The sequence below is a fragment of the Coffea arabica genome, chromosome 2e (assembly GCF_036785885.1).
Source record: "Coffea arabica cultivar ET-39 chromosome 2e, Coffea Arabica ET-39 HiFi, whole genome shotgun sequence".
In the NCBI taxonomy this organism is placed as follows: domain Eukaryota; kingdom Viridiplantae; phylum Streptophyta; class Magnoliopsida; order Gentianales; family Rubiaceae; genus Coffea; species Coffea arabica.
This window is the reverse complement of record NC_092313.1, coordinates 75,968,096-75,982,462: the sequence shown is the minus strand read 5'-3', so window position 1 is coordinate 75,982,462 and position 14,367 is coordinate 75,968,096. Positions and strand designations below refer to the sequence as shown.

The 14,367-nt window shown below is 37.0% G+C and overlaps 2 protein-coding genes and 1 non-coding gene across 4 annotated transcripts; 1 reads left to right on the top strand and 2 right to left on the bottom strand.

Annotated features, from left to right (window-relative positions):
• Window positions 1–1,900: 1,900 nt before the first annotated feature.
• On the top strand, window positions 1,901–2,506 carry LOC113733275 (uncharacterized). Its single transcript, XM_027259565.2, has 2 exons — window positions 1,901–2,159; window positions 2,261–2,506. Exons 1-2 carry the CDS (start codon window positions 2,033–2,035, stop codon window positions 2,362–2,364), a joined length of 231 nt encoding a protein of 76 aa, XP_027115366.1. The 5' UTR covers window positions 1,901–2,032; the 3' UTR covers window positions 2,365–2,506.
• Window positions 2,507–2,613: 107 nt separating this feature from the next.
• Window positions 2,614–9,820, bottom strand: LOC113733274 (mitochondrial carrier protein MTM1). 2 transcript variants are annotated; one of them, XM_027259564.2, is made up of 10 exons: window positions 9,368–9,820; window positions 8,619–8,696; window positions 7,972–8,097; window positions 7,308–7,367; window positions 7,016–7,186; window positions 6,536–6,635; window positions 5,342–5,433; window positions 5,102–5,251; window positions 4,475–4,533; window positions 2,614–3,632 (listed from the first exon to the last, which is right to left on the bottom strand). In XM_027259564.2, the coding sequence occupies exons 1-10, from the start codon at window positions 9,623–9,625 to the stop codon at window positions 3,500–3,502; spliced, it is 1,227 nt and encodes a 408-aa protein (XP_027115365.1). In that variant the 5' UTR covers window positions 9,626–9,820; the 3' UTR covers window positions 2,614–3,499. The 2 variants fall into 2 exon arrangements, with proteins under 2 accessions (XP_027115365.1, XP_071937340.1); XM_072081239.1 differs by having other exon boundaries at window positions 3,310–3,632; window positions 4,462–4,533.
• Window positions 9,821–10,839: 1,019 nt separating this feature from the next.
• Window positions 10,840–10,912, bottom strand: TRNAA-UGC (transfer RNA alanine (anticodon UGC)). The gene has a single exon. It is a non-coding gene; the product is annotated as a tRNA-Ala (tRNA).
• Window positions 10,913–14,367: the final 3,455 nt, after the last annotated feature.

Sequence of the window (14,367 nt, the reverse complement as noted above, 5' to 3'; positions counted from 1 at the left end):
AAGTGAACCAGGCGGGGGAATGATTACCTGAATTTAAACCGTAATATTTACTCTTATATATCCACCTAAAATGAAGGAGTTTAGAATAGAAGGGCTAAAGATTGAAGGTACCTTTTCCGAGTGCATAATTATTTGCTTTTAAGAGCATAAGCTATCAATGGCTAATTGATGTGCATAATTGAACAAAAGGAAACAAGAGAATGGGGGGGGGGGGGGGGGGGGGGGGGGGAACTCTACCCTTTTCCTTGCTTATCTTTTTATTTGCACAGGAAATAATCAAGAAATCAAACCAAATTTCCAGCGCCATGATTCCATCCAACAATTAGATCCATCCTCCTCACTCCGAAGGAAAAGTAGTAGAGATATTCAAATGACTATACAAAACCCCAATTAGCCCAATAGATGAAACTGACAAAATTCCTTATTGTGTTTCTATTTATGTTAAGTAGACGCTCGGTCGAATGTCAAGTTCCTAAATGGGAATTGGAGAGAAACAAAAAAAAAAAAAAAAAAAAGAAGAACAGATTGCTTAGCGAATTTGGGATAATCTTTGCGATCAAGAAAGTTAAGACTTTGCACTTCCAAGAAATCATGTGTTATTACTCTTCTGGTTTTGTAATGTTATAAAAAGTGGGAAGCTTTGCTGCCCCTAAACCTTGAGAGTAATTTTTGATTGTTCTGCTTCCTTCTCACTTGGCGGACATGTTTAGCCCTTCTGGAAATTGAGCTGGACTGCTTTAACGGGTCTGCCGTAAGCCGAAAATGAGCACACACCATTTGGCCAACATCGGCACTTGGGACCCTATTGTAATTTATGGTACGAAGTTGCCCTGCTGATTGAGTAATAAATGTGTTCTGTATTTGATGGGGACATACACCATACATGAGTACATGACTATGAGGGGCAGTTTTATTTGTATTTTGTAACCACGTTTAATTTTATTTATTAAGTTCTCGGGTTTTATGGAAAAGGGTTGGATTGAGTGATAAGGTGGGAGGAATTGTAAAGTAAAAAGTCGTGATTTAAAACCTCCTACTTAAATAAAAAAAAAATCTCGGACTTTATACCCAAAAGAGAGTAAAGGTATACTCGTTTAACTTGAAGTATATATCCCTTTCTGCAGCTGCACAAAAGTTTAATGAACAGGACATGATCGCCCATTAGCAAGTCCAAAAACATTTTAGATTTGTACCTGCTGGCTCCTCTGCCCAACCCTTGTTGCAGTCAAGGTTTTGAAAACTAGGATCACACTGGATCCTTTTGGAGGAATAGAATTAGATCATAGGTTGTGAATATAATAAATGAGAGCCTGAGACTTCTTTTCTTTTATTAAATATAATAAATGAAGAGGTCGTGAATTATTTTTTTTTTTTTGGGATCAGGAAGCTACAATAGATTTTGGACTGTCATTTTTTAAAAGAAAAAAAATTAACTTTTCCGTAAATATACTTTCGAATCACTTCTTTATCTCACAGATATTAAATCGTTAGAGTATATTATTCTATAAAAAAAAAAACTTCAGAAGATAGTAATTCAAACGAGTCAATGATCGCGTGTAACAGACTATCCAATTCAATTTTCATTTCAGTTTTCAAAATGTCATGTAACGACGTAAATAGAATCATTAGATGTGGTGGGCGAAGTTAAAAGATATTAGAAAATCCCCATTTGGATGGGTTGTCATTAGCTGTTGTAATTTCCACGATTGTAAAATGACAAGAATTAAATAATTTACGAGATTGTAAAACGACATGAATTAAACAAGTGCAATGTGGAAAGCAGAGAGAAGGCCTTGGTCCAGTCTGGCCGGAGAACATGATAAGAGAGGCGGCACATGGGCGCTGGGCCTTTTCGGGCAGCCTCAGTTCATATACGTCTTTTTTTATTCACATATCTCGTAACAATCACTCCTCCAAAAAACCACTTCATTTTGTAGAATCCAAAGTTCCATAGCCACATTCCACACCCCACAAAAGATTAGAAACCCCCTCCCCTCCACATTCATCATATATATTTTTTTCACGTATTGCAATGACTGTGTCTAGAGGTTTCATGGGAGTTGTGACTCTCATTGGTATTGTGATGAGCATCGGCCTTCTTCCTCCTTGTCAAGCACAAGCTCCAGCTCCAGCTCCTGCTCCTGCTCCTGCCAGTGATGGTATGTCTACATCTCCTTTTTCATTTTTTTTTCGCCTTATCCTTCCCTTTTCTTTGGCTTTTTTTCTCATTACATTTTTCTTTGGCATTTTTTGGCTTTAGGGACGTCAATTGACCAAGGGATTGGGTATTTGCTGATGGCTCTGGCTTTAGCACTTGCCTATCTAATCCACACCATGGATGCAACAACGTCTTCTTACTCATAAACGCATTGATCGATTCCAGTTTGCTTTTTCGTTCTCCCTTTCATTTTTCTCTTTCGTTATTGCGAAGATTCAAAACCATTTGTTGGCTTGTTGTAAAGAAACTCCTCCGCTGAATTGAATTGAATTGAATTGTCGATGATAATTTTATGTGTTTCCGCATTTTCATGTTTCATTCTCCATACTCTCTACGAATATATAATTTTACACAAAGTATAGGTTGTTATTTTCCTTTATGGTTATAGATACTCAAAACACCGAAACATATCATACTATTGTATTAATTGCCGTTGTTCTTTGTCAAGATGGGGGCTTTATTCTGGGACCAGAGCATTGCATTTCTGTATACATATGAAAAAATGAACCCTCAGGAGGTAGGATAGCAATCTCATCAATTTTAATGTGACACCTATTGGACTAGAGGCAGTGATCATGCAAGAATTCCTGGGAGATGGTTTCCCGCTCTATGGATGATCACCAACCACCTATCTCCCCGGTCTCCACCTAAATTTTGATGCAAAAAGACATGAAAACATTGCAGAACTTTTCTCACGAGCTGTAGGAACCATAAACAGTCCCCATCCTGTTTGTCTTTTGCTGTAAAAGTCTACAAGAATAGATACTCGATCGCTTTCTTCTGGCACGAACATGTTCAGCAAACTACTGTTCGGCGTCCCCAAAGAATTCCCGTTGAAGACCGTGTACAGTCGATTGAAAACCCTGAGATTCCTTTCGCTCTCTAGTGTTTTTTTTTTTTCCTATGTGAACCGTGAAAGTGTTCAGCCTGGCCAATCGTCAAATAGTATACCAGAAAATGATCATTTATTCCCAGCATGTCGCTGGGTTCAAATCATCTCAAAGCTAGAGATGTAAGTGCAGTTTGCTAAATTCCGGTGTTGCAGTACAACCACTACGTCCCTCAAACAATTAGGAGCAACAGTCTTCCCATGCCAAAACAGAGCGGAAAATCACCATGCAGTTTTATTGTTTTCCATCAAAGATGCACCTTCCCGGACACCCCTGGATCCTTGCCAATTAAGCCAATGCCGCCATCTTGTTCACCAACCCATTAGATGAAAAGGATCTTCAAAAGATATGGTAAGAGTCAGAAATCGAGTAAGATGCTGAAACTTCTCCTTCACTGTGTCAAATGTCTCTGCTCCAAAGCGTATTTGACAACTTCATAAAATGAAACAACAATCCCCACTGAAGGGCCTGCCCGGGCCACTCGAGGACCAACTCCTGTAAAAAGTCCCTTTATCCCTCCATCCCTGTTACAAAGTCAGGGTGAGTTAGAATAGGCCAAAAAGGACAAGAACCAAGGATTATATTGATAAAAAAAAAAAAATCTGAAACATATGCACCAAAAAATTTAGATAAGATAACAATGCTAGTTTCTCATTCTTAAAGTCGGTTGCTGAGAACAAAAATAGAGCCTGTAGAAACAAATTCTTAGACATGAGATTTTACAAATTCAGGCCTGGAGACATTTAGTTGGCATTATGGACCAGTATAACTCAGAAAACAATCGAAAAACAGAACTCATTTCCTACAAAGCGCAATAAAGATTCCAAAAACCATTTGAAACGGGAAGAAGAAGGGAACAAAAACATCATCTATCAATCTAAGTGTTCAGAGCTCTCATTTATAGCGAAATCAGAGGACAGCATTTTTGTCCTAAACACGAAATGCATTTCGGTTCAGTAATGATCTGTCATTTTCACAATTCACATTGAATGAGCCTCTTTTTTAAAATGAATGAATGATTGAATGAGCCTATTTTACAGGCTTCATATTAAGAATACAAACAGGTATCTAGGTCAGATTCGTGATATAGACCAAGGGACTATAGCAAACATTTGAATTATAAACCCTGAACACACTGCATACTAATCTACTTAAGACACCGCTCCAAAGTCATGCTACTAATACTAACCCCAAATTTGCCGGCTTTCCCTGTGCAAGTCAAAGAGAAGATGATGAAATCCAGACTAAAAGAATAAATCCCAGTCTGAACCCTCTTTAATCATTTTACCAAATTTCTGTGTTTAACCATTTATACATATCATCCGAATATGCAAGCCTAAGAAGAAACAGAACCTGCAAGTTATACCTCCATATCTCAAGCAATGTTTGTCTTGTGGTCATCCTCAATGCTCGTACAGGATCTTTCTGGAAATTATGTGCAAAAACACGTTAGACCAACAATTGTAAACTAGGAAGAACGGATGCACTAGTATCATTAAGCTGTCTAATCAGCAAGTGACCTCGAAGCAAGTTTTACAGATATGAGTGTTATACAGCAGAGATGAACAATAAACCCTTTCATAATCAACCAAAAGATGGAAAATATCATCAAGTATCAATACAAAGAGATCAATCAAATATTGGCTTCTGAACCATATGAAAAGGATTTGGAAAGCATAGTAGTATAAATATCATTGAGCTTAGCCACAATTAACAAGATCCAGGAACCACTGACTAGCCCAAAATCCAAGAAAACACCAAATTCAAGTTAGCTAGCTATTAACTTTTTCCTTCAGCAGGATTTCATGCATCAAAATCAATGCCTAACCAATTTGAGAGGATACTACCCCTTACCAACGGGAACATCCCATTGTTCAATTAGCATTATGTACTGCACACTCACCGGATCCAATTCACTAAACCAATTCTTTCGTGATTATTTTCAAGTCAACCAAAATGCTAATCCTGCAAGACTTTAGACAGAAGAAACAACCTCTATCTGCCGCCAGGTCCTTGCAACATCTAAAGGACATGTAAAAGCAGCTGCAAGACTTCCTGCAGTAAACCCAGCACAGAAGTTTGCCCCAAGGACTCCACCTACACTTGTCTTGTCACCCATCAGGCCCAAAATTCTTCTTCTAGCCTGCACCATTTGAGGCAAAAGTCTTATAATATCAACTTGCAACTAAACCTAAAACATATTCTACAGATAACAAAGAGAATAAGTGCTTACTGGCTCAAGTGTTGACCAGCAAATTGCAGAGAAAGGAACATCACGAACAAGCTGTGCTCCAAGTCCAGTCCACAAGATACGGTAAGTTTGAACTGCATAAACACAGGTCCCCAGAATGTGCAAACATCAGGAGTACAATTTGAAATTCAAACCAAAATCAGTAAAGACTAGAGAAAAATCAATTAAATCATGCATACTACTTCTAGCAAAATTCTGGAACTGTCAGGAACAAAAAATAGGGGAAATTTGGACACTATTAACCCATGCCTTCCACTGAACTGTAAAACAACAGATAGTACCTATCTAAGTCAAATTCTTAATGAGACAATTAAATGACAGCACTAAGACCCTCAACAATGTTAGCTAACCATTTTATAACAAGATATTGAATAAAACTATAAATATACGCAGAAGCATGACAAAACAGTAGAAAATTACCAAAACCTAAATACTTGAATTTCTAAAACTCTTACCACAATTTCAAATGAAAAGCATATGTCAAGTCTAGAAATAGTTAAATACACTTAATATTTCTCAAATGCAATCCTTAAAAGTCGAGGAAGATCTCTTGTTCGATAATCTTAAGCATGCCAACGTAAATAAAATCTCATCTAGTGGGACTATAGTAATACATGCATTTCTAAATAGTTAAAACATGGATAACCTCCATGTTATCAAACTTAGGTAAAGCTATCACATTTCATATCCCTGTTGCTAGGTGGTGAACTTTTTCGAGACTGTGATAGACACAGCAAGATTGCCCACTTTCAAACTGAATTGTGTCCCTAGGGCTATACAGAGCAACTCTATCATCAAATGGAGGAGAATAGACTTCAATAAGTTCTAGGTCACAGAAAGCAGACAGATCAAAAAGCAGACCAACAGTGTTAGAACATTACCAACTAGGATGGTCGATGGAAAATATCCCATGTCAAGAAAAGAGCAGTGTGATCATGCTTAGGAAGCTACGGATGATCTCCAATTACTTATAGAGTTCATGCAATGTATTAGAAGCAATCTCCCTTGTTGTGAAGATAACTGGTGATATAAGCACACACTTAATTCGATAAACATTCAAAACATATACCTAATACCAATAGAAAACTGCATTCACTAAAATGAAAAATTATCTCACACGACATCATGGAATATTCACCACATGAGAACTCAACAATGATTTATGAGCATACATACAAGTCTGATGGTTGTTTGTGCTCTTGACTGGAGAAATGACCCCAACTAATGTCTTCAATACTCCTGGTGGCTTCGAACCAGGCTGATGGTCTCTAAATGCCTACGACCAGAGAAGATTTCTGAAGAATCAAATCCAGAAGGAATAAAATGGACACATGGTCTTAACAAACATTACACAAACAAGCAAAAATTCTTTACGCAGAAGACTTTGAAACTAATCATAATAGACAAAGCATAACTTGAAAGACATAATTCTTCAAGTAAGCCAACCTCTCTACATTTCAGTTATTCGAAACCCTCATTCTTTCATGGCAATTATGCCATGCATCAAAAAACAGCAATTAAGTTCTTTGTCTCATATTAGAATCACTAAATGGACTCTTTCTCAGAGAGAGCTCAGATGTCCCAGTGGTTGAAAGCAAAGATATTACACAAGAATCTGCAAATTGTCACATGTAGTATTGGTATGAACGAAAGCACCTGCATTCGCGTTCTAGCTAGATCAACAGGGTAACAAGTGATGCAAGCTACTGTCCGCGCCAAGGATCCTGCAACTAACGGGACATATGGCATCACAATTGGAGCTTTCTCTGCAGCTTGTTCTTCCATAAAGTTACGGAAAATGTCATAAAGGGGCATATATATTCCAACCTGTAGAAGAGTGCTCTTAGTTAACTAAGATCCTGAGTATATAGTATTCTGTTGAACCATATAACTTCAGTAGAAAATTTTTACATTACAAGCAAATAATCACTGCAGTTAATGAACTTACAGAAGGGACTGCTAATGCTAAACTTGCGTTTGTGCCTCTCCACAACCTAGTGAATCCTTCCTGCAAACAAATGAGACAAACACGAGATAAGGATATCACAATGATCAAGTATAATGATCCGATCAGCAGAAAATGGAAGAGGATTTTTTGATAGAATTTATGGAACCAAGCTCGTTTTTCGGGAAACCACTTAGGTGGTACAAGATCATAGACTAAGCTTCAAGACATAGCAAATCTACAATCTTTGCTACAAACATCAGGTTAAAGCGAATCTATTACCTGTTTATCCATCAGAATACATAAAAAGATAAACATATATTGCTTTATGAGAAGGCTGAGAACTGTTGATCAAAATCCATCAGCAAAACGAGGTGGAAAGCACCATATTTCTTCTAACCCTATAGTTGCTACTTATTATAGAGAACTTCATAATATCATTCCTCCATATCAAACCATAATGTAAAAACTTCTTGTTCATTTATCAATCAAATAAAAGATTTCCAACTTATGATCATTTTGTCGGCCTATACTCTCTAAGCTAAAATGCAGAGAACTTCCCATGCATGTCAACATGACAAAATACACATGCAACATATAAATTCGTAACTTTCACCCTCAGAAGAGGGCAACAAGTCTATACTATATTGTAACACAATCTACTTACCTGACGTACAACTCTGTAGAGGACATCTAATGTTCCTTTATACCGTGAACCTTCTGAAGAGCAAGTTGGTACAGCATGAAAAACTGCATCAGTAGATGATGGATTGTGCTTTATATCTGGCAGCATCTAACCACAATTCAGGGCAAAAAATCACTCAAAATTTCCAATAACAGGAAGCAAGTACAATTGTAAATCATAAAACCACCAAAACTATGTACAACTAATGGATCACGAGAGAAGAGAAAGCTGAAAGAGGCAACAATTAAACTCATTTTGTTAGCAGAGTCAACATAGCAATGCAGTTCTAGACATGAAGGGAAAAGCAAGATGATGGTCTTTCCATGAATGGGAAGATTAAAGCTTTTCATCTCCTTGGCCTTGTAATGATCATCCTGATGTTTCCTCAAAAGGTCTTAGCACCAATATATTTAAATCAGACAGAAAGCCACCGTGTCAAGCACATACTATTTTATGTAACAAGACATTTTTAGGCAGCAGACAAACAGACTAAGGGAAAGGAAGCAGAAAACGAGAAGGATGAAATAACACATATCTGCAAGTCTAATGTCCAACGGGCTATGAAAGGATCTCCACGTTTTCTACAATCATCACTAAAAGAAATATACATAAATTGCAAGTATACTTACACCATGAGTTTCAAAGCGTGATGGATTCCAAAGGTTATCATGGTACGGTACACCAGCAGCCTGAGCTTGCAACCTAGTCTGTCAATTGAAGTCATAAAGAGCATTCAAAAACTTATCCATTGGCAATATGGTCAAAAAAATGTAGAAAAAAAAAAAAGAGAGAGTGACTTTGAAGTCAACAGGAAGTTAGAAAAGGTCCCAGTCAGAGTTTCTAGGATCAAAACAAGGTAACAGTAATCTGTTAATTGGCAATACTAGAAAACCGAAGTCGGACATTTGAAGAGTAAAACAACCCAATCAATGAAGCAAACGGCAAGAATCTCAACGAAGACAAGCAAAGAAAAGAGGCTGAAAACAGCGAACGATAGAAAGAACAAGATAACAGAAAAAATAATTGCTTAGGAAAGCAGAATTCTTTTTGCATCCAACGAATATTTAAATATGACTATACAGGAGGACAAAGCTTTATTCGACAAACAATGCAGCTCATTCATATACTGATGAATAACCAGCATAAGCACCTCTAAAAGCGATAATCCAAAGGAAACACAAAAAAAAGGGCAAATGGATAGTCTCCAAAAGTCACCGAGGTTCAAAAATTTGATTGAAAAAATATGCCTTTCTAAAGCCTGAAAACAAGGCAAGAACCCCTTTTTTTTCGCAACTAAGGGAACAAGGGACTGGAACAATTTAATGTTAAACTGGAAAATCAAAGACCCGGTGGAGGAGGCAAGGAGGGAGTCCGTTACCTTGACAACATCTAGAGGATTAACAATGATAGCGGAGAGGAAGGCAGCTCCAGCAGCAGAGACCGCCCTCTCTTTGAAACTCAAATCAAAATCCGAAATTGCCTTGGCACTATGTTGAATTTGGTCTTCTTTTGACATATTATCTAATTCACCACCGCTCCTCGTTTTCGACGCCGTCGCTGCAACTCTTGACAACGACGGCAAGCCCTGCCTCGACGCACTTGATGAGGTTGACGACGATGAACCCACCACAACCATTAGTCTCCAATTTTGATACTTAAAAGATTTAGCTCTTTGTTAAAAGCTAAACAAAGAATTGTTTTTGGGATGTTTCCGTCTTCTGGGTTCAGTTTATTTCGTATCAATTGATTGGATTCTTGATTTTGTTAGCATGTCTAAATAGATGAGTGAGGAAGGGGTTTAAATAATTTTGCATGGAAAAGGGGAAGGGAAGAAGGGGTGAAGACCGAAGAAACACGGGACTCGTTCGTGGCGCGGGCAAGAACGCCGCCAAACAACAGGAGGGTGTCTGAGATGGACACGTGTCCAGCTGTCTGTGTCAGTTCAATAGGTATGTACGGCGTAATCTCGCTCGGGAGGTTTATGTCACTGCCCACGTACGTACAACAGACTATTGGTTTTCTTGATTTTCTTTTGTGATAGAACATAGAAGTTTGAAATGGAAAATTGCTGTGCCAGTCCAAAGGTTTTTGGAATACTTGTATGCAAGCTTTCAAGTTTGACATACCCCTTTTTTTCTTCTTCTCAAATTCTAGTAATGGAATTTAAGAAGCAGGGAGGGAATAGAGGATTAAAACTTAAGATCTCTGACTTTTCGAAAGTCAATTTAAACAAAGAGTTACGTCTAGATAATGTAAACAATTTCATAAGAGTATATTGAGACGTAACATACAAAATCCTTCTTTTAAGTTGAAATCATCTTTTTGAGCACATATCGCATATTTAACAATGTAAATAATTTGCTACATGAGCAAATCCAAAGGCAAAGTGCAAAATATATATGTATATATATATATAAATATATATATATATATATATTAAATTGAATCCCTCTCTTGTAGAAGTATTATTGTGCATCTAGATTTGATAATATAGAGATTAAACTGCACTGTCATCCCAAAAAAAAAAAAGTTAATCTAATATTTTCATCAAACCGTTTAGAGTGTAGAGGGAGGGATCATAAAATACTAAACAATATGATATGTAGGCCAAATGGTAGAGAGAGAGAGAGAGAGAGAGAAAATTTTGAATACAAAGTGATCTTTTTGTTATTTAGATTTTAGAGGGAGGGAGGAATCATAAAATGCTAAACATGTTGGTTTAGCATAAAATGATAAAAAGGCACTTTTTTCCTATTTAAGAAAAGACATGTTGGCTGATTCATGTCAAAATCAAATGCCTCGTAGTATTGCCTACATTATAGTGGATAAATGGAAAAGCAAAATCTAAATTGGAGATGCGGGGGATCGAACCCCGTGCCTCTCGCATGCAAAGCGAGCGCTCTACCATTTGAGCTACATCCCCAATTTGTGGGACTAAGGCCCAAATTAAGCTTACAATATCTATTTTCATTTACGTGTTTGCTCAATTTTCTGGTACTAAACTTGATTCCTCTATGATACGTACTTCTAACAAGTTCATAAGCCATCAAATCCTGCATGAGCTTTGTGATATTTTACATTGCCGTCCTGTACTGCTGTCAATAATCCCCCAATGAGTGTTCGGGTTCAAGTTTTGGTCTTTCATGCGTACGGCCGTTCACATCTCACATCGTTTTGATTTCTTTTTTGGAATTTTGAATTCTCACAGCATTGGACAACCTTATACCAATAACCATGCAGGTCATATTCATCGAATCTTTATCAAATTGACCATTACACCTATCATGATTAACCCCTTCCGTTTAAGATGTCAATATGGCTACTAGTAGAATCATCTTTCAAGAAAAAATCCAGCTTTCCTGCAATCTTTTTATCCTCGGGCAAAAGAATTTTTCTTCCAGATCCCTAGAATAACTCTGCCTAGCCCTGTACAAATCAATTTGAAGAAGAAATTACAGTGGATAGAACGACCAGTTTTATGGCTATCCGTGCAACTTGAAACCAATTCCAGGGGTCGAATAGATTACTAATGCAGTACTGAATAACAGAACCAGAGGTTACATTATTATTTGCTGCAGTTTCTGTACCTTATCCATTTCTCTCTTTGAAATATTTCCAGGTGAATGGTGTTTCTTTATCTGCAAACCATGAATTCAACTCTTCAAGCACATCAACTTTTCTACCATGTCCAGGGTACTGGGGCTAACTCTTTCAACGAGGAGCAATCTGCTTGCCTCTAAGCGGGCAAAAGCTGCATTTTCACGCTGCTGCTTCCCGGACTCTAGCGTCTGCGCCAATAATAACAATCGATCTAAGTATCAGCGGCCGTCAAACTTAAATCAATCACAAGTGTTATGAAATAGAATGATCACAAAGAAGCAAACAAAAATGCTCCCCCAATCAGACGTATCATACTTGCTTTCTAGAGTTAGAGAGTGCCTTGCAAACCATATATACGTATGGACTATGGAGAGAGAGTCCCTAACAGCAATCAGTCTTCTCCTCTCCTCTACAGTGGTCTCCGCGATCCCACGACAAAGACCATGCTCGAAACAAATGTTTACAGAAACTGACACATTCATAATGGATTCTTTCATTGATTCTGACGTGTAAATCCCATGTTCTCTCAGGCTTTTATTCAGTTCCGTAATCACACTAAAGCAATGCCGCACAGTTCTCCCATCATCTATTCCTCTTACTCATGTGTGTCTCCATTATAGTACTCGTCCACTTTAAATACTCATTTATAAATGCTCCACCTTCTACTTCTTTGTCAGAACATTTTAGCAGCTTAATTTGCCCTTTTTTTTTTTTTGGTCGACCAGAAAGATTGATGACGGTAGGAATGTAAGGTAGGCCTGCCCCAGCCTCCTTTTTCTGGATTTGGTATTTATTCTCATACTTCTTTCTCCTTTTCTTTGTTGTGTCTGTGGTTTTGCTTTGGAGGGAAGTTTTGTTTGGAACTAGAAAAGGCTTAGCTGTTAATGCCCCACGGTCCTACTTTCCATCACACGCACCATCTATGGTAGATAACAGCAAAATGGCGTCCACCGTATATGATATGGGAACCATATCTACACACTTCTCCAGTGGCTTAGCTCTCAGAGACTAAGGCCGTAAGTTACTCATCATCATATATGGTATGGAGCAAAAGCAGTAGACCGCCCCATATCCGTATGCTTGAAGTCGGAACCATAATGTTTTAGTGTGTATTTCGCTTAGGTTTTATTAATTGTATACACTGGTTTGACATAGCATAGAAAATTTCCTCTTCTTACTGTCACAATCCAAGTAAACTATGTAATAACTTAATTCAGATATAATAATCTTCCATCTTCAGAGTTCAATAAACTTTTAATTGTTTTAAATATAATAAATGTTTTCTATAACTACCAATTGCTTAATTTCATCTTCAGAATTATTATAACTGTAAAATGCACAATAAACTTTTAATTGCTTTGTATACAATAAACATTTTGTACGGTTACCAATTGTTTAATTTTGTTCGTTATATAGTTTCTTAGTTTATATTATGCCAATAATCAAAGTTTTGCACAAAAATTTATATCTTGAAAAAATATATTCACGGGCACTACTAGTCCTATAAAGTTTATCAAAATTTCTGGCTATATACTTATACACTCACTTGACTTTTAATGTTCCTTTCACACGTATTACTGTTTCTGTTGCTTTTCTCCCAGTACAAAAGCAAATGCTAGTAGTAATTAGTAGTCTTTCCTCAAATAATCATCCAATCCAGCCAAAAATCAATAAAAACAATACCTGAAGTACTTAAATGTAGTGATCTTGCGCACACACAAAGAGAGCACGAAATACCTCAGTTCATTACTAGAGATCTTTGGTCGTGGAATGCCTTAATAAATAAATACCATGTTCTATTCTGCAAGTCATGATTATATATCAGGCTAAATAATTTGAAAAAAAAAAAATTGAGACGTATCAGAACATAATGGAGCAAGCATGCATTCATCTGGACCCTGCTCCTCTGATCAGCTTACAATTTATCGGCAAAGAGCATTTGCTCCATCACTATAGAATACCGTGCCATAAGATAAAAGCTGGTTAATTGGTAATTGAAAGTGGACCACTTTGGTCCTACTTGTTTCTGTTCCTGATGTTTCTGGAAGAAGCAAAGACGAGCAATCCACACAAAATTAAAGTAAAGCCCTTCGAGACAGTGGCCTTAATTTGCCACATCATGCGCTTAAAAAATGAAGAATCCAGAAAAAGATCATTACACCTCCTCTTCAGGATGTTCAATCTGGAGTTGCAAACGAATCGAACTGCTCGCGAGCCGATTATGAGTAGCTCGAATCCGAATTCGACTCGAGTTCGGTTAACATCGAATTCGAGCTGATTAAGTCGAACTTAAACTTGAACTCGAGTTCAAAAATACTAAATTCATTAGCTCGCAAGACGGTTCAAACTCGATTATATATATATATATATATTTAATTTAAAAGTAAAATTATTTATATATCCCTAATATTTTATTATTTATTAAGAAAAATTATTATTTTATTTATTTTTTAAAAAATATATAATTATTGTTTTATTTTTTTTAACTCGAGCTTAACATTTCGAGCAGGAGTTCGAGTTCAAGTTTCATAAAATTATGTTAAAACTCGATTTAATTAGATCAAAACTCGACTCGGCTTAACTCGTTTACACTCCTAGTTCAATCAGACCACAAAAGGAAAATGACGCTAATGTAATGCATCCCCCGAGATAGCATAATAATACTACCTATTAGGAGGTCAAAAAGTTGGTATCTTTGCTGGGATAGTTTCGATAATAGAATAGAATAGAGGTATGGATCTTTTTTTTCATCTCATCTTTAAATCTTTCATGCATCAT